General features: G+C 37.4%; 2 protein-coding genes across 2 annotated transcripts in view; both read left to right on the top strand.

Moving 5' to 3' along the window:
• Positions 1-110: 110 nt before the first annotated feature.
• srp54 (signal recognition particle 54) lies at positions 111-8,907 on the top strand. The gene is made up of 17 exons (XM_077238904.1): positions 111-202; positions 743-851; positions 966-1,067; positions 1,153-1,244; positions 1,330-1,414; positions 1,583-1,687; positions 1,806-1,872; positions 1,961-2,018; positions 2,112-2,262; positions 2,387-2,535; positions 2,610-2,710; positions 2,833-2,919; positions 3,048-3,121; positions 3,217-3,325; positions 7,627-7,797; positions 7,908-8,003; positions 8,237-8,907. The coding sequence occupies exons 3-17, from the start codon at positions 990-992 to the stop codon at positions 8,326-8,328; spliced, it is 1,515 nt and encodes a 504-aa protein (XP_077095019.1). The 5' UTR covers positions 111-202; positions 743-851; positions 966-989; the 3' UTR covers positions 8,329-8,907.
• A 785-nt stretch (positions 8,908-9,692) lies between these two features.
• The window catches only part of sec23a (Sec23 homolog A, coat complex II component), a 28,287-nt gene continuing 16,421 nt past the window's right edge, over positions 9,693-21,558 (top strand). Inside the window, exons 1-12 of the mRNA XM_077238905.1 lie at positions 9,693-9,812; positions 11,657-11,892; positions 12,075-12,132; positions 12,493-12,579; positions 12,676-12,912; positions 13,016-13,095; positions 16,026-16,170; positions 17,316-17,474; positions 18,485-18,600; positions 18,869-18,992; positions 19,104-19,184; positions 19,305-19,394. Of these exons, the coding sequence (XP_077095020.1) occupies positions 11,672-11,892; positions 12,075-12,132; positions 12,493-12,579; positions 12,676-12,912; positions 13,016-13,095; positions 16,026-16,170; positions 17,316-17,474; positions 18,485-18,600; positions 18,869-18,992; positions 19,104-19,184; positions 19,305-19,394 (1,398 nt within the window). The 5' untranslated portion in view covers positions 9,693-9,812; positions 11,657-11,671. The remainder of the gene's footprint in view (positions 9,813-11,656; positions 11,893-12,074; positions 12,133-12,492; positions 12,580-12,675; positions 12,913-13,015; positions 13,096-16,025; positions 16,171-17,315; positions 17,475-18,484; positions 18,601-18,868; positions 18,993-19,103; positions 19,185-19,304; positions 19,395-21,558) is intronic.

Consider the following 21,558-nt stretch of genomic DNA (forward strand, 5'->3'; position numbering starts at 1 on the left):
GAAATTATATACAATAATATTACACGCAAGTTAAGTGAAGGAAAACGAATCTAAACTATAAATAATATATTTTTTTATTTTTAAATAAAAAAGGCGAACCTTTGTTTTACACGGATGTAAAGTTACGTCACGGGAAGTTCGGGGTTAGATGACGTTTGTAGTCGCTTTTCCACTCGCCGAAAAACAGCTGCTGCGAGTTTAGGTAAGTAATGTTTAATCGAAACATATCTCTATATTTTAATATTTCGGACGTCGAACGTTTTAAACTTACATGGGGTTGACTCAAATATGAATTAAATCCTGTATTTAAGTAAATCGACAACGGCTGTGCGGGTTACATCGGATGTCTGGCCTCTTTTCAGCATAGAGCTTTAGTCAGTCTTAACAGATATTCAAATATATAAATATAATATAAAGCTATGATGGTTTTATAATAGTTTAAATACTCATGTGTGTGCGCGCTAACATTTGTGTTTTGATGTAGTTTCGATACATGGCTTAAATATGCCAGATTCATCCAAATCGTACAGTCCATATCTGGTAATAACAAACACTCAAATATATAATAATGATTTCATAATAGTTTAAATACTCATGTGTGTGCCAACATTTGTGTTTTGATGTAGTCCCGATACATGGCTTAAACCGTTCCATATTTATCCAAATCGTACAGTGCATAGCTGGTAATAACATAACAGCTCATCCATTTTTGTTTGACATTTTCTGATTTGTGTTTGCCTAGAGAGGTTGAAAACATCATTGCGCTGGTTCTGCTGAAGTCTTGAGGTTCAGAGTGAGCAGGGGGGTTGTTTTGGGGGAAACCCCCACCACATTGGAAAGTCTTATAACAAGTAAGGAAATATACATCAATCACAATTTGAATGTCCTCACTCAAATCCTACTCAATGGCTGTGTGACTGGAAGCTAGTCATCTGTAAAATCTTTCTTTTTTTAATCTGTTGCAGGTTGGCAGCTCTTTAACCGCAAAAATGGTTTTAGCTGATCTTGGGAGGAAAATAACCTCAGCTTTGAGGTCTCTGAGCAATGCCACCATTATCAACGAGGAGGTACAGTGTGCAATATAATGCAGTTTGGGCTTGTTAAGCATTGTGGTCCATCATAAAATGCTAACTTCTTTACAATTTTTCTTAGGTATTAAATGCTATGCTCAAGGAAGTATGTGCTGCCCTGCTGGAGGCTGATGTGAATATCAAGTTGGTAAAGCAGCTTAGAGAAAATGTCAAGTATGTAACAAAAGTTTTTGTCTTCTTATGGTAAATTCCCTATTATAGAATGTATGTTCTCTCTATAACCACTCTATGATTTCAGGGCAGCCATTGATCTGGAGGAGATGGCCTCTGGGCTGAACAAGAGAAGAATGATCCAGCATGCTGTTTTCAAGGAACTTGTCAAGGTAAGTAATGGTTTCCTTTTTTGTCTCTGTTCGAGGAGACTCTGATTTCCTGCTCAGGAGATCTCTATTTTGTCATCGAGGAGAGAAATAATATTAAACTAAATTGAATTGACTGATAGATGATAGGAATGTATTCTAGAAGACGAATACTGTGTGCTTTTATTACAGCTGGTGGATCCTGGAGTCAAAGCCTGGACTCCCACAAAGGGAAAGAACAACGTTATCATGTTTGTGGGTCTGCAGGGCAGTGGGAAAACCACAACATGTTCAAAGGTGAGCAGTTCTTGGGTATTTGACCAGATTTTTAGAACTTTTACAGACAATTTAGATTATACACCTCTTTTTATACAGTTAATGACGCAAGCAAGAATCTCTTTTTCCTTTTTACTAGTTGGCATACTACTTCCAAAGAAAAGGATGGAAAACATGTTTGATTTGCGCCGACACATTCAGAGCAGGTAAAGTCGACTCTTTTTACATGTTTGCACGCTAATAATTTCTGTACTTAAGGGGAAAAAAGTCAAATTGTTTTGTTTGTTTTTAAAGGTGCCTTCGACCAACTCAAGCAAAATGCAACAAAAGCCAGAATACCCTTTTATGGGAGGTAATAAAAGTGTTCTTTCCCATATTATTTCCTGTTACAGTTGCATTTGTTCACCAAACCTAATCATTGATTCATGTTGGTGTGACTTAACAGTTACACAGAAATGGATCCAGTGATCATAGCTGCAGAGGGTGTGGAAAAATTCAAGACAGAAAACTTTGAAATAATCATTGTGGACACTAGTGGTAGACATAAACAGGAAGACTCACTTTTTGAGGAAATGCTTCAAGTGTCAAATGCTGTGGTAAGAGAAAGACATCCTCTGTTTTGATCAGATATCAAATAAAAAAGAAAAAGAAAAAAGCTAAATATAAATTATATAATAATAAAGCTTGATGCTTTGTGGCTGTTATTGTTTGTTTCCACAGCAACCTGACAACATAGTGTATGTGATGGATGCCTCCATTGGTCAGGCTTGTGAGGCTCAGGCTAAGGCCTTCAAAGACAAGGTAGATGTGGCTTCTGTTATAGTCACCAAACTGGACGGCCATGCCAAGGGTGGTGGTGCGCTCAGTGCGTAAGTACACACTTTCTGCTTTGTACTTATAAAGGAAATAAATGAAAGAGCTGATAGACAATTTATGTTTACAGTGTGGCGGCTACAAAGAGTCCCATCATTTTTATCGGCACAGGCGAGCACATTGACGACTTCGAGCCTTTCAAGACTCAGCCCTTCATAAGCAAACTGCTCGGTGAGGTTTGAAAATACTGCTGAGCTTCTGTTAAAACTTTTAGATAAAAGCTTTAAATGCACAAATATCCGATTGTCGTTGGAACTGCTATTTATGTTTCAATTCTTATTTTTTTCCTCTAGGTATGGGAGATATTGAGGGACTGATTGACAAAGTGAATGAACTAAAGCTTGATGACAACGAGGAGCTAATTGACAAACTCAAACATGGTAACTATAACGTTATTTCTATAAGAATGTGTAATTTTGTGTTTTCAATGCCCAATAATTTGGACACTGGATATTTTCCGGTGTTTTTTTTTTTTTTCACTAACATATGTGACATTTCTCTCTTTTAGGTCAGTTTACACTCAGGGACATGTATGAACAGTTTCAGAACATCATGAAAATGGGACCTTTTGGTCAGATCATGGTAACGCCAACCTTAACTTGAAAGGATGTCTAATTATGATTGTCCAAAGAGTAGTTCTTTTCTCACAATTTTTGTTTTTCTTTGTTTGTCTTTAGGGCATGATCCCAGGCTTTGGAACAGATTTCATGAGCAAAGGAAATGAGCAGGAGTCTATGGCCAGACTAAAGAAACTCATGACGATAATGGATAGCATGAATGACCAGGGTATGTGCTTTTTAAATTCTACACTGTCTTATAACTTACCGTATTTTCCGAACTATAAGTCGCTCCGGAGTATAAGTCGCATCAGCCCAAAAATGCGTCATGACGAGGAAAAAAACATATATAAGTCGCACTGGACTATAAGTCGCATTTATTTAGAAATTTATTTAACAAAATCCAAGACCAAGAAAAAGTTATTTAAACAGACTTTAATTCATTAAAACAGAAGGCATTTAAGTTATTCAGCTACACACAATAGCACAAAGAACAACAGGCTGAATATGTGTCCGGTATGTTGTTAACGTAACACATCAACAGTTAGCTACACAATAGCATAAAGAACATACCTGAGAGGCTGAATAGGATAAAATAAAATAAAATAACATAAGACAGCGAGTCCAACAGTTATCGGTAAAGCAATTTCACCAAGCTCCCGCGATCTTATTCCACATCACTGAAGTGTAGTCTGTAGCTGTAGTCTAGAGCGCATAGAGCACTCTCTCGTGGCTGTAGACGGTAATGTCACCCCCAATTTCGGCAAATGATGCATTCACGTCATACCACAAATACATCAGAAACTCGCAAATAATAATCTGGGGCCGTCAGCGATCCTGTGACGAGTAAATCTTGGTAATTTTGATATATTAGTCGCACCTGACTATAAGTCGCAGGACCAGCCAAGGTATGAAAAAAGTGCGACTTATAGTCCGTAAAATACGGTATATATAAATAAAGCATTGACTAGCCTAAATAGAGTGCTTCAGGAGTGACGTCAAACCCCGGAAGATTAATTCGCTAGTGGTTACCTCGAGATTTTCCATGGGTTTTTTCAGTTTGAGTAAAAGAAGGTCTGTGTTAAACAACTTGATGATTCTTAAGCCCAAAGTATACTCTTTGTTTGTTTTTTTGTTTTTGTACTAGCAGGTTGCACATGCACATTAAATTTGCACTAATCAGTTGTTCCACAAGGTGGCAACACTGGCCTGGGATGTTGTTTCACAGTTGAAAACTAAACTAAAGAGACTGAACAACAACAAAATACGGAGATGGAACAACAACAAACGCCTGCATTAACAAGGGGGGTTATGAGAGAGCCGCAACTTTAGTTTAAAAGAATACGAAGATATTTTTATGGGTCATAACTTCTGGAGAAAAATAGCGCAGTCACTGGACCAAGATGAAATTTCTAGGGCGCATTTGTCGACTGCCATCCTTCACGTACGCGCTTTAAAGGTCCAGTTCTTCATGGTTTTTTTAAGCTTTAATTGTGTTTCGCGTGTAAAAAAAAACAGTATTTTTCACACAGTTTACTTATCTGTATACCGCTGTTTTCACGGTCCAAAAAACGGGCCGATGACTTCCTTGTTCTATGAACTCCCTCCTTCAGAAATACGTAACGAGCCCGGAAAGGTCACGCCTCTTACAGTTACAATATCGTACATATGACTAGTGTAGCATAATAGCTTCGCACTGAATAGTAAACAAACATGGCTTTACTACAGTAAGTAACGTTACATAAACATAGAACAATGATTCGCGTTACTGCAGCTAAACGAGCATGTGTTTAAACAGTAAACATTAGATATAATCAACACATAATTTAAACTGATCATTAAAAACACCAACAATCGATGGTGTCTGATTGAATTACTACACTTATTTAAAAGATTTGTTGGATTAGTTTCAATTCCCATCTAGTTAACAAAGCTAAACAGCGTTGCACTTTGTGTAATTAGTTACAGATCGGCGTTAATGTACTGCGTTAACGTGAGACTCTTAACGAGCGATTAAAAAAATTTTTTCGCCGTTAATCTATTCTCAAAGTTGGGTTGCATCATAAAATAGCTTTTTCGAATATCGTTATATTTTCGAGCATCGTTATATTTTCGAGCAATTCCAATGTGTAACGTTAGCCTAGTATATTTGACATAATTGACGCCGCGCCTACTGTCACAGATCGCGCAGCAGGGTATTTTCCTCTCAGGGACACAAGGTGTATACTTTTACACGTTACGTTGGGCGACGTTCCTCTCGTTACTTTATTTTAATGCAATTACATGTTGTTAAATGAGTTTATTCCAAGTGCGCTGTATCTTTTTATGGGCATGAGCGATTCTCAATTTACAAATGAATCACTCTTTTGAGTCCATTCTGTTCAAAGACTTCATCAAACAAGTTGGTAGATCTGTCTAAATTGGTTCGCGAATCAGTCTGAATGATCTGTTCAGTTCCTCATGCACTGAATCATCTGAAGCGCGTTCAATCACACTCGACTCGGATTCGTAACAGGAAGATTTAAGAACATCAAGAGCGTTGGATGAAGTGGCCGTGGATCTACAGTTTAGTCTAGTGAAAGCAAATCTGCAAATGCATCATATTTTTGCCAGCGATGAAGATGTTTATTAGTTGAACATCTTTGTATGCTGTCTGTGAATGAATGATTCCACAGGACGATACATTCGATTTCATTTCATTCAGGTAATACATTTTACAACCAAACAGATTATTACGCCACGATAGCACTACTAAAAAGTATGACATTATCAATTTTTTGGACATATACATTAATTTGTAGGCTACAAAAAAACGCTTCAGAGCGTCGGCGCACCTGCAAAGGTTAACAGGTTAAATAAGCTACCATTGTGTACAGTTTGTGAAATGAACACCCGGCATCCCGCGGTAATGTGTGTGTATTGTGCAGGGGCATAGTCACACGAATAGTTTACATTGATTGAAACTAATTTGTTTAAAAAGGAGGAGGCTATTGCCGGTAAAGGCAGGAGACATAAAATCATTATGACATGACATTATTTTTTGATCTAACGAGCATCTGGTTTGGCGATGCAAAAACAGACTGTAGCTACGTCGTGCTTATTGTATTTTTCTTCCAATTAGCCTACTATGTTAAAAAAAACGACGAAAACATGTTACTTGTTCAATTAATAAATAGTTTGTTTGATGACAAATCGCTAAAGATGAAATTGGCCTCCCTTTCTGTCATTGTGAGTGAGTGTGCGTTTTAAATTTTTTTACGATATTCGACTGCTCTATTGTCGAATGGCATTTTTTGGCAGAAATTCACATCCCTACGCGAGGCAAACTATTCTCAAAGACTTACTTTTAATCATTATTTGGGTAGCACACATATTCTGAATGCCTTCGGCAGAATTCAAATGAGCCATTTTAATCTAGATTAATTCCAAGATTACAGTGAGATTAATCTAGATTAAAAAAATTAATCTATGCCCACCTCTAAATAAAATACACTTACCGGTTGTGGTCCATAAACAACGCCTTCTCCAGACAAAGAGGGAACTGCTCCATCTTTCAAGAACAATCTTTGTGCGAATCCAGCATTAAACTGATTGAGATTGAGATTGAGGAAGCTGTCCTCGGCAAAATGTGCTGCACATAGTTTAAAATGAGGATTATATTTTTCGGGAACAGAGTTAAACATAAATTTTAACCATTGATCTCTAAGCACAGCGTCCCTGGGAAGGCCAAACAAAGGTGAATTGACTCCGGCATGAAGATAACAGCGTCTCGACGACATGGCGACAAACACACTCTACAAACGATACTCTTCCTCCTCTCCGTGGGAGCTCAACAAGACCACGCCCCCTTTTTTGTGTATTCCAGTGGGCGGAGATTAGTAAAAAAAACTGTTCTAATGACGTCATTAAAAAAGGAAGTAGAGGGATGTAGTCCAAACCGAACGTTCGCTGTAGGCTTTGAAAGGGGACCTCTGTTAAATAAAATATCTCGCTAGGCATTGAACTTTGAGCTTTATAATTTTACAGGCATTATTTATGCTCTAACAGCAACATTACACTAACTAAAGTTTGAAAAGTGGAATCGCGAAGAACGGGACCTTTAAATGGAGTATACTTTGAAAGGCTATGCGTTTGATGTAAAAAAACGAAGCATACTTTGGGTTTTAGATTTTTTGTTCTACAACGTAAACTGAACACACGACACTCACGCCCCAAATGTTATTATCTAGTTACTAATCAGAAACATGTTTTTTAAATAAACATTACAGCTTCAAAATTCATGTTTTCAATATGTGTGTAATCTACATTGTATTACAAAACGTCAAATTATTAAGTTGTTTACAACAGACCTTAATTTACTCCATATTTTGAAAAAAACATTATAAAAACCCATAAGAAAATCTTGGGGAAAGCGCTGGCTAATTAGTCTTTTGGTTTTTGACGTTACCTCTGCAGCACCCTATTGGAAAGTTTTAGGAATAGTTCTGAACTTGACCAGTTCAGTTAGCATATTGTGGTTTTCCAACTCAGAACTCGACAACAAGGATGGTGCCAAGCTCTTCAGTAAACAGCCTAACCGCATCCAGCGAGTGGCCCGGGGATCTGGAGTGGCTACCAGGGATGTACAAGAGTTGCTCACCCAGTACACAAAGTTTGCGCAGATGGTCAAGAAGATGGGAGGCATCAAAGGCTTGTTTAAAGGTTGAGTGATTTGCATCCAATGCTTGTGAACCAACCAAACATGATACTTTCAAAAAAAAAAAAAAATGAGGCATTTAAAATCAGTGACTCATTGTATCGTTGTTTTGAAGGAGGGGACATGTCCAAGAACGTCAACCCGTCACAGATGGCGAAATTGAACCAGCAGATGGCTAAAATGATGGATCCAAGAGTGCTTCATCACATGGGTATGAGCTCCCTTAAAACCATAACATGCTTTAGTTTTTGCTTGACCATTGATTTACCTTTACTATGGATGGGGAAATTGTTGCATGCAAGAACCTTCTTAAAATGAGCTAAGCAATGCATTGCTATTGCACTTTTCAATGTCACGTCATCATGAGATATGTAAGGTTTTTTGAATCTCAATTATGGTTGTAAAAGCTTTGCTTAAAGACTGCTGTCTTTGTGTATTTTCAAGGTGGCATGGCTGGACTGCAATCCATGATGAGGCAATTTCAGCAGGGAGCTGCAGGCAACATGAAAGGCATGATGGGATTTAACAACATGTGAACCTCTGATCCAAGAGGATACAAATGATGGTTTTAGAAAACAAAACCTGGGCTGATGAAGATGGTTTGATTTCTGTGTCTTGCCACATATAATTTAATTCTTTAAAAGGTGTAAAACATTTAACAAAGACTGATTTAAATGTAAAGCCCAGTGTTTCTGGAGCAGAAAAATGGGGACTGTTAGAAGAAAATTTTCTTCCTGAGATCAAGTCCAGGGATTGTTTAAAATGTCTTGTGATGTCAGAGGGTGTTCATCTTGGCAAATATACACACAGGCATCTGAGTGCTTCACAAAATTGTCAACAAAATTGACAACTGACTTTCACTATCTCTAAACTGGATTACAGGTAAAGCCGTAAAGGTTATATGATTTTACAGTAATTGCTATGACCATCCTCATAGCAGAATATATATTCATGAGTAGAAATCATGGTTTATTGTATAATTGACTATTTCTGATTTCTTGGTTTGCCATAGAAAAGCTTTGGCTTTGTATCAGAGATGAATACTGTAGTTGCAAAAGAGTGTGGCAATATTTTTGTCATAACGTTATAATAAAATTTATATGGCAACATTTTAACAGCAGTTGTCTTATTATCCTCTTTGATTATGCTGAAATGTCATCAAATATTTAACTTGTTGGTTTTTTAACAGACTGACCATAGTACTTGCACTGTTTATGTACATTTCAAATCCAGACAAAGCAACAGCTTGATAAATTAGCACAGAGATTAGTTGGTAATGTTTGTTGTGTATCCCTGGTTAAATGATTGTAATAAGTAAATTATTAAATAAGTAAAAAAGTAAAATACAATAAGTAAATTACAAAAATGCTTTTAAATTGTACTTTTTTGCAGTGAATGTAAATTGTTCACATTTTAAGTTTTGTATTGCTTTTAATGCAAAAATCAAGGAAACTGCAATTAAAGATAATGATGCATCATGAAACATACATAACATTTTTGTTTGTAAAAAGATAGTTTATTGCTTTAATACTTAAATTGTATTAATTACAATTTAATACATTTATTGATCCATTTAATTCCATGTGGGAAACCAATTTGCTTCAAATATAATGTCTATAAAATATTTTCATATCGAAGAATTACGAAATCAAGAATACAATGTTATTGCATGAAAATAATGGTTCTCATAAAACATGGATAAAATAAGTGTTAAAACATAAAAATCTGATAAAATCGACACTACTTTACTAATACATAGATACAAATGTAATATTTTAATTTAATTAAAAAATATTTATTGTATAATTATCTTGAAAATAATGCAGTTTCTCAAAGATAAAATGTTTAATACAGCTCTTGAAATGCATCATGAAATGAGTCTCGGGCTCTTGACGTGGCACCGACTCCATGTTGAGTTGCGACGTCATCAGCTCGAGAGCTCGCTTGCGCCCGTGAGCGCGCCGCTGTCTGTCACTGCCTAACTCAGAGTCTCCGAAAAGAAACAAAATCAAGGCTTCAGGTACGTTATAACACAACTTTCCCTTTACAACGAGATGGTCATTTAAATAACGGTAATGGTTCGATTAATGTTTACGATTGTAGAGCGCTAGATGGACTGTAGCTCAAGAAATCAAGGGTTTAAAGGGCATTTAGCTTAAAGTCAGTGTTGAATGGAAGCATCGTATCTACATCAACAAGCAGACAGGCATTCACAGGGGATGTTAACTGAAATGTTTGATCAGGTCTTTATGAAGTAGTTGTAGCTCTCAAGTTGTTTTCTTGTTGGTGTAAGATGAGTAATATTTCCTAAGATATCGAACTAGCTTTCTGTGGCTAATTTTGGAGGGTGGGCTGATGCCCCCAGTGGATCCATGTAACGTTCAAGTAAACTAAAACAAACTAAACTTATTCAACAAAGTAGGATGTGTCTGTATAGCGGACTATATAGCCATAGTTTTATGTCTTTCCTTGCGAAAAATAAATAATCCTACATTTGTTGTTAGCCTTATAATGTTAGCATAACCTATTCACTGATTTGAAACCTGTGCAGACTGTTGCATTGTTTATTTATCCTGTATCCTATTATTTCCCCAAACATGTTTTAATTTGGACACTTGGTTGTTTCGAATGTTCTCTTTCATTGGTCTGTTCTTCTCAGCTGCACATGTGGCTTTTTTTCTTTTTCTTTTTTTGGGTGCTCAGTAGTCAGGGGTTGGTCTGTGAATGGGCATCAAACTAGGGTCTGGGGCCAGTCAGTGTTAAGAAAACTTTACATTAACACACATATCGTTAAAAGTTTGGAAACATTACTATTTTTAATGTTTTTGAAAGAAGTCTCTTATGCTCACCAAGGCTGCATATTTTATTAGAAACACAGGAAAACAGTAATACTGTGCAATGTTTTTAAAAATGTAAAACTTTTCTATTTGAATATGTTTTAAAATGTAATTTATTCATGTGATGCAAAGCTAAATTTTCAGCATCATTACTCCAGTCTTCAGTGTCACACGATCCTTCAGAAATCATTCTAATATACTGATTTATTATCAATGTTGGAAACTTTTTTTTCAGGATTCTTTAATTAATAAAAAGTTTAAAGAGAACAGCCTTTATTTCAAAGAGAAATCTTTTTGTAATAATACTCTACCATTCAAACGGTTGGGGTCAGTGATTTTTTTTAAATTGATAAAAAGTTATAGTAAAGATTTAAATTGATAAGAATTCTATTTTTTTTTATAAATGCTGTTCTTTTTAACTTTTTATCACAGGCTCCAACAAATATTAAGCAACACTACTGTTTGATAATAACTGAGTATCAAATCAGCATATCAGAATGATTTCTGAAGGATCATGTGACACTGAAGACTGGAGTAATGATGCTGAAAATTCAACTTTGCATCACAGAAAAAAAAAATTTATAGTAAAGTTATAAAAGAAAATCATTATTTTAAATTGTAATAATATTTCACAATATTACTGTTTGTTTGGTTTTATCAAATAAATGCAGGCTCAAAGATATAGGCTGTTACTCAAACCCTAGTGAGATGCCTACGTAGATGGCATTTGTCATCATAGGTGCTTTCTGAACAAAACTTCTATCTCTTATCTCGTTCCAGCTTTTAATGATGTGTGATGAGACATTATAGTTTGCCCTATGTCCAAAGAGTAATGATGAATCAGACGGGGCTGGCCTGTCTCTGTAATATACACACAGATCAGATTGCATGTCTTATTTGAATACATGACTGGGTAAATTTCTATGTCTGACTGTTTCACTGCTTGATCTTTTAGTTGTTCCTCAATTAAGATGACATTACATGGAAATGAGTAGCGCCCCATCTGTAAAGTGTGTATAACTTGTAGGTTCCAGAGGGTGCTATGGCGACCTTCCAGGAGTTCATCCAGCAGAACGAGGACCGTGATGGCGTCCGTTTCAGTTGGAACGTTTGGCCGTCCAGTCGTCTGGAAGCCACGCGTATGGTGGTTCCAGTGGCCTCCCTGTTCACCCCGCTGAAAGAGCGTCCGGATCTTCCCCCGATTCAGTACGAGCCGGTGCTGTGCAGCCGGGCCACGTGCCGAGCTGTGCTCAATCCTCTGTGGTAAGTCTTGTTAAGTCAGAGCAGACAGCATAAAGAGTTCACAGATGGAGGATCTTCTACTTAACCATTGCAGTAATTTCCAAATAAACACATTTAGTATGAGAGCTGGATACATTAAATGTGATGCTCTAATATTATTATGCTTCTGTTTTGTTTTTTTCTCCCATTGTTTACACAATCAGTCAAGTGGATTACAGAGCAAAACTCTGGGCGTGCAACTTCTGTTATCAGAGAAATCAGGTAAAGTCATTGCAGTTTTAAAAAGAGTAGGGCTGAAGCTCACAAATTTTGATAGTCAATTAATCGATGAAAAAAATCTAAAATGATTAATTATTTCTAATAATAATAAATGCATCCATTATTTACATAATTGTTATTCCACATCCTGCCCAATGTTGTCCTCAAAACATGTAATGTAAACAAATATAGTGAATGTATATATGTAAATGTATATACCAAAGGCCCTGTGCAATTACATGACTAATCAATAATCAAATTTGTTGTTGGTTATTTTCATTATTGATTTTATCGATTAGTTGTTGAAGCCCTGGAGAACTGCATTGTAATTTAGTTATTGGCTTAAACAATATTCTTTCATAGTTCCCTCCAACTTATGCTGGAATATCTGAGGTCAACCAACCTGCTGAGCTTCTCCCACAGTTCTCCACTATTGAATATGTTGTCCAGGTATCACCTTTAATGAATTATTTTTCATTGCCATTGAAATACTGGACACTAAAAGTGGATTCATGAATAGCTACTGATTCTGTTTCTTTTCTGTAGCGTGGTGTGCAGATGCCTCTGAACTTCCTGTATGTGGTGGACACATGTATGGAAGACGATGATCTGCAGGCGCTGAAGGAATCTCTTCAGATGTCCCTCAGTCTGCTGCCTCCGACTGCTCTGGTGGGCCTCATCACGTTTGGACGCATGGTCCAAGTTCACGAGCTGGGCTGTGAAGGCATCTCTAAGAGCTACGTCTTCAGGGGAACCAAAGACCTCAGTGCTAAACAGCTCCAGGTGAAGATTACATGCATGAGAAACTAATTTAAGATACAAGTGTTTGACTGAACTAGTCGGCACAAGTGTCTCTTAATATGCAATATTTTAATTTCATGTACAGGAGATGCTTGGCTTGACTAAACCAGCTGCAGCGCAGGCAGGCCGAGGTCCACAACAGCCTCAGGTTCCTTCTTCAAACAGGTGTGCTAAATTCAACAGCTTCTTCAAGCTATATAGATGAATAATTACTTTGCATAATCAAATTGAATCTCGCAAGAACCTTCATAACTGTTCACAGGACAGCTTCTGTTTTCTTCTATATATTTAAAGGGGTCATGACATGAGAAATCAAATTTTGCCTTGATCTATTAAAATATGAGAGGTCTTTGTGCCATTAAAACATCCTGCAAGTTTCATAGCTTAAAACGTCCTCATCATTATAAACAAAGCATTTATTTAATCAAGCTCCAAAAACGTCTTGTTTTGATATTGCGGGATCTGTGACGTCACACGGGCAAACACTTTTGCATATGACCTCCTCCAGAGCAAAACATCGACGAATAGTTTTACATCATCACACCATAGGTCCTGCCCACGGGCATTCATGTGAGCGTCACATCGCGCGTCAAAAGCAAATAGAACCCATTATAATCAGACAATGTCGTTTTCTTTGACGCGTCCAGTTTAAACGGCTCGTTTGCGTCTCTGTACAGACTTTAGAAGGATCCCAGAATCAGAAACAAATGGATGGTTAAGATAGCAATCATGATTAGGGTAGCACGGTATAGCGTTTTAGCGTCGATATTGCGATGTGCGTATCCGCAAAATAGTCACATCGCAGGATGTGCGATGTCATGCATGTATAGGGATCTTAGTTCAATTCAATTCAAATTCATTTGTATAGCGCTTATCACAATACACATAGTCTCAGAGCAGCTTTACAGAAAGTGCATTTCGGAAATGTACATAGAAAAATACAGTTAGTTAATCATGTATTAATTTATGGCATAACATATCGCCGGCCTTGAGTCGTCTCTTCACAGGCGTCGAGTCGTCTCTTCACAGGCGTTGGGGGATCTGAAGTCTCCGTGAGAGGCTGGATACAAACTGGAGCTGACGAACGCTATTTACCTCGGGACTAGCGTCCCGAGATAACAGCAGAAAGGCAGATGGGAAATACAGTAATTAGCATAGCTGATGTTCATAATGTTAATGTATTTGAACTGATACAGCAGTAGTATAAAAGGTAAGCATTATTTGAATGCTTGGCTAAAGAGATGCGTCTTTAATCTAGTTTTAAACTGGGACAGCGAGTCTGAGTCTCGAACAATATCAGGAAGGCTATTCCAGAGTTTAGGAGCTAAATGCGAGAACGCCCTCCCTCCTTTAGTGGACTTAGATATCCTAGGAATGACCAGAAGCCTCGAATTTGGTGATCTTAAAGAGCGTGATGGATTGTATGGCGATAGAAGGTCTGTTAAATACACAGGAGCTAAACCATTTAGGGCTTTATAGGTCAGTAGGAATACTTTGTAATTGATACTTAACTTAACAGATAGCATGTTACCTAGCTTAGCAATGTTTCTAAGGTGGAAAAAGGCTGTTCTTGTAACATATGAAATATGATTTTCGAAAGTCAAGTTGCGGTCTAGTATAACACCCAGGTCTTTTACTGTAGTGAATAAAGTAACAGGACATCCTTTTAAATTAAAGTTGTATTTTAAGGGATTTTGTGGGTAGTTTTTTGACCAATAAGTAATACCTCCGTTTTATCTGAATTTAATAGCAGGAAATTACACGTCATCCAGCATTTTATATCATTTAGACACTCTTTCAAGTTAGATAAGTCAGCGTTTTCATCTGATCGTGATGAGATATATAATTGAGTGTCATCAGCATAACAGTGGAAATTAATTCCATGTTTTCTTATAACATTAGTTGATCGGTTCCGTTTCGGAAAGCATGTGATTAGCGGATTAATTGCAAAGTTTACCCATCATAGTGTGAAAGTTTATCATTTGCATGTGTTTTTAAGTCCTGTCATTTTAAACATCAAGCGCAAGAACAAGACTGTAACTCGCGCGCTGTTTTGTGTGCGCACACAGACCCACGCAGACAGCACGTGAACGAATTCAGACCCTTTCTCTTCTTTTGAGCTTGAACCACGGCTTGAACATACATGTGCACGCAAAAACTAAGTCATAATGCCTGTCTTGGCTAGTATCCTCATAAACACGGTCGGTTATCTGCTGTAAACAATTGAGAAAGAAAACCGGATGCATATCATTGGATCTGTGCATTTGTCTTAAAATGATAGCAGCCTAATATACCAACAGCTGTTTGGTAATACCAATGTTAATCAAATAACAAAAGAGAAAGAGAAAATCATTAGCTTTATTTAATTTATACAGTGAAGACTATAGTCTTATTTTACATTTGATTATTCAATGTCTGTACCTGAATACAGTTAGATTTACCTGAAAACATAAAGCACTACTTATTTAATCTGTGATGACGACACCTTGTAGAATAAGTGTGCTGCATAAAGAGTGAGTACCAAGCAGCATCTCCAGTTGTCCCTTTAGAACCAGACCAAAAAAGGTATTTGCACCCCTGGTTATATGTTTGTTCAGAGCATTTTGTTTTATAAACGAGGCACAGTGTAATGGTAAAATGTAATGTAAAGACATTTTTGTTGAAAAATTAAGCAGCCCAACTGTATTGGATCTGACAGCAGCTGAATCACAAAACGCAAGTAAATGATTTCATAATATTTTGTCTGTATATGACTGTTTAATATGGGTAATGTTTTCAAAACACTTACGTGCAATGGAGAGTGGGTACTGTTGATGCTGTTTCCAATGCAATGACGTAAGCCAAACATAACGTAGCCAATCGTTTACTGACAAGCCGTAAAGGAGCCGTTCATTGATAACATTTCAGACAAAGGGGCACATTGAAGGTTAAAAATAATAGTTTTTCCGCATATGTTTTTTTGTGTGCAAACCATTATAAGTGAACCTTAAGGAACATATTAAAATAATTCAAAAAATAATCCATGTCATGGTCCCTTTAATGTATCTTTGGGGTTGTGTTGGAATATGGTGGTCACTGATTTTATATGTGCTCAGGTTTCTTCAGCCAGTACAGAAGATAGATATGAATCTGACAGATTTGCTGGGAGAGCTGCAGAGAGACCCCTGGCCCGTCACTCAAGGCAAACGACCACTGAGATCACTCGGAGTGGCCCTTTCCATTGCTGTCGGTCTGTTAGAGGTGACTGTCAGGAATTATGTTATTATCTTTAATGGTTTGCTGTGCTGGCAGCTTTGCTACCAGCTGCAGTTACAAAATTAGAAGTTTACACAACCGGTTTGGACACACCTTCTCATTCTTTATTATTACTATTTTCCACACTTTTGACTAGAGCTGCATGATAAATTGGTAAAAGATAGCAGTATCGATTCAAATGCCCACACTATTTTTATTCCTAAATAAAAATGATTCAACTATGTCTGTTAAACCTTTGAACAATATGATCACAGTGGAGCATTCAAATCTGCGTTGGCGTTTCAGCTGAGCCAGAGAAAGCAGTTGTCATGTATAAGTATAAAACCACTTCACAACCAGTCTTTTCAACCACACAGTATCATTATATCTGTTACAATAATTCAAATTATCACAAAAATAAAGGTATACATTTTATAGTTCAGATATAAACACTAATGTCTATGGTAGTGATCAAAATGGAGTAAATCACCTTTTGAAAATAACTTGACACTTCAAATAAATATGGTGGCGACAAGTGACTGCTAAAAAAAAGTATTTGTTATTAAATCATTCATTGAAGAGATTTGTTCAAAAACACTAATTCATCCAGTAATGAAAATTTGAGTCTTTATGAGTGAGTCAATGAATCATTCATTCAAAACGAATGTTTTTTAAATAGACTGCAGCAATTCACATTTTGCAGGAACCTCTAGTAAATGAAGTGTTATTTTGTTTAGTTGTCTAATCAGAATCGTGATCTCTGTTTTTAAACAACAACAAAAATTGTGATTCTAAATTTTTCCTTAATTACGCAGCTCTACTTTGGACCAATAATAAAGGAATCATGAAGGGCATCCTGGGATGCTTGTTAAACAGTATTTAAGAAATTACTATGTATGCTGAGTAGTTGCTGACTGCTTTTTTATTCACTGTTCTGTCTGAGAAATTAATGTTTTGTAATGAAAATATAGTTTTCTAAAAACTTCACATGTACGCACAACTTATATTTGTATCCTATTTATATTTGCATTAGGCCTTTATCTTAAAAGGTTTTTAAGATCCTGAAAGGCATAAATTCATTAGTGTCCAAACACTGAAACACTAGCTTTGTGCTTGTTTATTGTTTACCTCCATTTACTTCCCTCTTGTAGTGCACTTACCCTAACACTGGTGCTCGCATCATGGCTTTCATCGGTGGACCCTCCACTCAGGGTCCAGGCATGGTCGTAGGAGATGAACTGAAAACACCTATTAGATCCTGGCATGACATCGAGAAAGACAATGCCAAGTTCATGAAGAAAGGCACTAAAGTGAGTTTTCCCGTATTTGTTGTCTGTTTTTTTGGCTTGGTAGAAGTACCCACACACTGGTAGTACCAATGCTTTCATGAAGGTGAAGGTTCTTCAAGTGGCTGGGCTGTTGACTGATAGGTTTAAAAAAAAAAAAAAGTTATATCACAGAGGTGCATTGGAAGGTTTACAATCAAACTGATGCCTGCATTCTTAACTATTTGACATTTCAGAGCAGAACAGTAATATCAGAGCTATTATCTGGAAAAACCTGCATATTTTTCTTATGCATTTGGTGTACATTGTAAGGTATGATTTTGACCCAAGTTCTTGCTTGCTTGACGTAGATAATTAGCCTGGTCCCACCAGACTCTTGTACATTTCAGTTGTACATAGAGTCTGGCACCACTCCATTGACAAGCGTTAACTTCCTTGTAGGTGGGTACCCTATTGAAGTCTAAAACTATTGGATCTGCCCAGAGTCACTCTAGATCTGCCATAACCAATCGCTAACGTCTGGTCGTGACGTATGCCTAGCGTTCGCCTTAGCCACCTCATTCACCACTAACGGAGCGAGCTGGAAAATCAAACTTTTCCCGAACTCCATGGGGAGGAGGGCCACAACATCATGGCCACCAACAAAACTAAGCAAATGGTTGCTCTTGCTCCGGCTTTAACTTCTTGATATTCGGCAGCGTTCCCACAACAGACCAAATGGCTTCGCTCGCATCTTTCTCCACTGCCATTATTGAACTACAACTCAAAATAACGCACGACATCAACGTCATCGTTCTAAGCCACTCCCTCTGTTCGCTGATTGGCCCGGTAAAAAATTTATCGGAGAAAACCAAAGACTACAGCACAATCCCAGACCTAGTACTGAAGGAAAATGAAAATTGAGCGGAAGTACGTAGGAGGGCGGAGCCAGGCTAGTAGATAATGCCATGCTCCACTAATTTGGGAAAGCCTTCTTGTAGCCTAAACAGTTTGAAGTTTTTGCACACATTTAAAATGGTATTTTTCCCTTGTAGCACTATGAAGCATTGGCCAACCGTGCCGCCGCCAATGGACACATAGTTGATATTTATGCATGCGCTCTGGATCAGACAGGATTACTGGAAATGAAGTGCTGCACCAACTATACGGGGTAAGTAACTCAAAAAAGGTTTTCAGTTTTCTTTTTAAATCTATGTATAAGTATGCTTGGAGATTTCAAGTTGACGGTGGTGCATATTAAAACATGTTGAGAGTCAAGAAAAGAAATCTAGATATATTCCCATCCCCAAGATTTTAAGTATGAGCAAATTTGTGAAACTCTTCCATCGCCATTATGTCGTTGTACTGACTGTATACTTGTATTCTCTAAGACAATCCAAATACATACAATGCACCTTTCTGCTTTTCTGTAAATGCAGGGGTTATATGGTCATGGCGGACTCTTTCAATACATCTCTGTTCAAGCAAACTTTCCAGAGAGTTTTCACTAAAGATGTCCAGGGTGCCTTTAAGATGGCACTTGCAGGGACTCTGGAGATTAAGGTGGCTTCCTCTAAGTCTTTTGTTCTAATTTGCTTGTCTTGGCTATTTTAATTACTTTATTATTTAATTATGCTACATCTGGCTTTTAATATTATTACACTCTTATTTCAGACTTCAAGAGAGATAAAGATTTCTGGGGCAATCGGCCCGTGTGTCTCCCTGAACGCCAAAGGTCCCTGTGTGTCAGAAAACGTAAGTAGCTCATCTATTTTAAATCAAATAGACTCGCTATACACTGTTTTCTCTTAGGTTCAGCTTTATCTCTGGCAATGCAGAGAACATATTGACATTTATTTTGACCTCTGCTTGTAGGAAATAGGAACTGGTGGCACAAGTCAGTGGAAAATTTGTGGACTGGACCCAAATACCACTCTTGCATTCTACTTTGAGGTTGTGAATCAGGTACATGCCAGTAAACTTTGTTTGATCTGTTTACAATAACCCTTGATATGCATGTTTACAAGTTAACATTGCCACAGACGGTTTTGGAAAACCATCACAGAATAATAATCGTCTCTCAGTTTGCAAAAATACAAGCAAAAATCACTTACTGCTATGAGTCTCGGGTAAGATATGTTCCTGGATCAACATATTTTGTTGACGCTGAAACAACATTCCTGACTGAAAATTTAGTCCTAACCCTGTCCCTACCCCTAAACCTAACCCTACCCATAACTTATCCCTAAAATAAGAGGGAAATGGTAGGTGAATACCACTGATGTAGAAGTAGCTTTCCCTGGATTTAAGCCTAAACTTGACATTAAGGTTTAACTTGTCCCTCATATCTGATTGGTTGATTTGGAATGTTGATCCAGGATCAACAAAGATGTTGATCCAGGAACATGTTGTACTTAGTGAAATCACCAGTCACAGATACTGTTGTCGCTGCAGTCTGACACATTTCAGGTCATGGACCTGTAGATTTCCACCTTATATGTAGGTGGTCCACTAGAGGGCAAACTTTCATCATACATGAGATGTTTTTTTTGTGTTTTTTTACTGCATTTTAATTTAAAGCATTACTTCACTGCAGTAGTTTTTAACCTTTTATAGCTTTTAGTGGTTCACATAAATTTTTCCAAATGTAGCAAAATATATTAAGGAATATGACATGACATTTTTACAGAGAATAATTTTTCACAAGTCAGTCTCATCTTCAGTTATTGTAAATATTGTAAATATACGGATAATGCATGGTCTTAATGCTTGCCGTCATACATTTCACACTAACTGTAATGTGAGTATTCAGTTTTGAGGTTGGTGTGAGCTTAAAGTCCCTGTAAAGTCAAAATGAAGTATGTGTTCTGAGTTTGTCATATCACAGAAAAATGTGTTATTAGACACCCAGCCAAATTTGAATGATAAAAAAAGCCGGCAAGTACATAAAATAAGCTATCAAAATCTTGAAAAAATGAGCAGTAGTCTCTGCTCTCAAACGCTGGGGGCGTGTCCGCTGGCTGCGCTGTAACCACGCCCACTCGTGGTAAAGCTGCCGTCGCCACAATCAACTGTCACCCGCTACAGCCGGAATGGATGCTCCTAGCAGCTTATTAGGTTAATTATAACATAAGCACACAAGCCAACTTACACTCATTGGTGGGCACGCACTGCCGATGATGTCACCAGATGTCGGCGCGGCAGGATGAAGGCAGAGGCGGGAGATAGTCGTTCGGCCCCATTCACCAATAACACAATAGTGGATTATCAGTGAATCCCAGTTGTCTCCGACGAAAGTTTATAAAACTATCCCGTGTAAAATGATCACTACAAAGGCGGGTTTTGGTGGTTATCCTCAGCTCTCCATCAAGGTGGCTCTTCACAAAATTAATCCACCTCTTCTTGATGTGATCGTATTTAGGAAATTTAAATAAGGACACCGATCTGTTTTGTACATGAACGCATCCATGTAGTACGCATTTCCGTGACGAAGACATAGCTAGCTAGCAAACTGTAGGCTGTAGTAACTAATAATAGTACTGACAGTAACTCGCGATTGAGTGCCAAACCGATGTGAATGTGCTCTATTTATATTGTTAGGAAAGCGGCCAGCCTCAGTGGCTCCAGTGCGTCATCAAGTAGGGGCGTGTCCAGGAGCTCAAGGGCTCCAGTGCGTCATCGAGCCCTGTTTTAGACCCGCCCAAAAAATCCGGAAAATTGCAATGATGAAAAACTGTTTAACGGTCTAACTCCACAATTCAGTACTTCACAGTTCACAGTCTTTGTAATATGTTTTAGCAATACATTTCTAACATTTATAATGTGTTTAGAATTTTTTTTTTTTAATTGCCTTTACAGGGACTTTAAATATTAAGAAAACTATATTTACATAGCCAATGATATACATAAGATCAGATTGTGCCATCAAAATTATACAAGTTGCTTTTGAAGTCAGTCATTAATGCAGTTTTCGAGTTTCTGAAAGCTATTGAACTTTGATTGGCAGTTTCAGGTGTCTGCTGAACATTTTAGAGAGAGTTTTTTTCACAATCACATCACATTGCATTGTCCTTTGAGCATTCCTTTAGAAAAAAAGTGAATCACTGTTTCTGCTCAAGTCACAAAAGAA

Source organism: Siphateles boraxobius, unplaced genomic scaffold, assembly GCF_051911475.1.
Source record: "Siphateles boraxobius isolate OS27281-9 unplaced genomic scaffold, OSU_SipBor_1 22, whole genome shotgun sequence".
NCBI lineage: Eukaryota > Metazoa > Chordata > Actinopteri > Cypriniformes > Leuciscidae > Siphateles > Siphateles boraxobius.